This window comes from Castanea sativa, chromosome 10 (assembly GCF_040712315.1).
Source record: "Castanea sativa cultivar Marrone di Chiusa Pesio chromosome 10, ASM4071231v1".
Taxonomy (NCBI): domain Eukaryota; kingdom Viridiplantae; phylum Streptophyta; class Magnoliopsida; order Fagales; family Fagaceae; genus Castanea; species Castanea sativa.
The window spans coordinates 21,512,284-21,513,901 of NC_134022.1; the positions used below are offsets into that span (position 1 = coordinate 21,512,284).

Here is a 1,618-nt window from a genome sequence, read left to right on the forward strand (position 1 = left end):
TTGATTGCTATAAGCCTCGCTCGGTAGAGGCCAAGGGTTCATATTCTGCCTGATGCCTAATAGTAGAGACTAAAAACTACCTAGCCATAGACTGGCTGCCAACCAATTCTTCAACCTGGCCACTAGATGGATACTTCACCTTCAAGTTTAAAGTGGAACAGACGGCTCCCATGGCATATAGCTAGGGTCTTGCCACGATGGCAAGTTAGGGAGAGTAAGCATCCACTACAATGAATTTCACCTCTACTATCTCTGACCCTACTTGTACTAGTAGTCTGATCTAGCCCTTTGGTATAACCACCTTCCCATCAAAACCTACCAACGGTGAATCATAACTGGTCAAATCCTCTAGTTTCAACTTTAGCCCCTTATACAAATCAAGATACATAATCTCTGCCCCACTGCCTTGGTCTACCAACACTTGCTTCACATTATACCCCTCTATCCTGAGGGTAACCACCACGGTATCATCATGCGATTGCAAGGTACCAAACTTGTCCTCGTCAGAAAAACTCAGCACTGGACGGACTTCCACCCTACTCCTTTTTGGCTCAGGGGAGGAGTCCTTTGCAAGTGGTTGAGCTATGGACAGTACCCTAGAAGGGTGAGAACCAGTTCTTCTCAGGGTAGCAAGAATAACATTTATTGTACCCAAAGGTGATTTTGAAGAAGCATCTTTCTGAGATCCTAAACCTGCCTGGCCTCCTTGTTCATTGGGGTGATACAAAAATTGCTTTAACTTGCCACCTCGGACTAGCTGCTCCAGGTGATTCCACAAAGTTCTACAATCTTCGGTAATATACCCTCGCTTTTGGTGGTACTAGCAATGGAGGCTTTGGTTGCGCATCGTGGGGTTTCCTCCCATCTTGTTTGGCCATTGCAAATTTGGCTCATTCATAATTTTTTCTAATATTTGATGCACTGATTCTCGGAACACCGTGTTAACCACTTGAGCGGCTACAGCCCTAGATTGCCTAGAAAAATCCCGTCCATGACGATTACTATTGTACCTGTCTAACCTGAAGTCCCTCCTATCCTGAGGAACCACCTTAGCCTTGCCTTTACCTAGTTATTGGTCCTTCTTGACCCGCGTATACTAATCAATATGGTCCATGAGCTGGTGTACATTACTAGATGGCTTCCCTGTCAACGATTTTCTCAAACTGTGCTAGGCAGGCAGGCCGACCTTTAACGTTCTTACAGCTACGTCATCAAAAGCCCCATCAATTTCATTAAACATCTCCTAGTATCGGTCAGAGTACGTTTTTAAGGTTTCTCCCTCTCACATGGCCATAGACAGCAAGGAGTCTAAAGGCCAAGGAACATTATTACAAGTTATAAACCGAGAACCAAAAGCCCTCATAAGCTCAATAAAAGAGTGAATAGAACCCTCTTTCAGTCCATTAAACCATCTTATCGCCACAAACCCTAAACTGGATGGAAAGACCTTACACATTAAAGTCTCGTTCTTAGAGTGAACAATCATTCTCTGGTTGAAATGGCTCACATGCTCCACAGAGTCCATTCTACCATTATATATGGTAAACATTGGCTGAGTAAACCATCGGGGAAGCCTTCCCTCCTAAATTCTCTGGGTAAAAGGTGACATGAAGATCTG

The 1,618-nt window shown here is 44.3% G+C and overlaps 1 protein-coding gene across 1 annotated transcript; it reads right to left on the reverse strand.

The window, feature by feature from the left end:
* Positions 1 to 280: 280 nt before the first annotated feature.
* On the reverse strand, positions 281 to 878 carry LOC142612217 (uncharacterized). The gene is made up of 2 exons (XM_075784333.1): positions 804 to 878; positions 281 to 757 (listed from the first exon to the last, which is right to left on the reverse strand). The coding sequence occupies exons 1-2, from the start codon at positions 876 to 878 to the stop codon at positions 281 to 283; spliced, it is 552 nt and encodes a 183-aa protein (XP_075640448.1).
* Between the last annotated feature and the right edge of the window lie 740 nt (positions 879 to 1,618).

What these genes read in the sequence shown, in the direction of transcription:
- LOC142612217 (XM_075784333.1), bottom strand. Translation starts at nt 878, where the DNA reads ATGGCCAAACAAGATGGGAGGAAACCCCACGATGCGCAACCAAAGCCT. An exon ending in TAGTACCACCAAAAGCGAGG is followed by an intron (nt 758 to 803) that starts GTATATTACCGA and finishes CACCTGGAGCAG; the next exon opens with CTAGTCCGAGGTGGCAAGTT.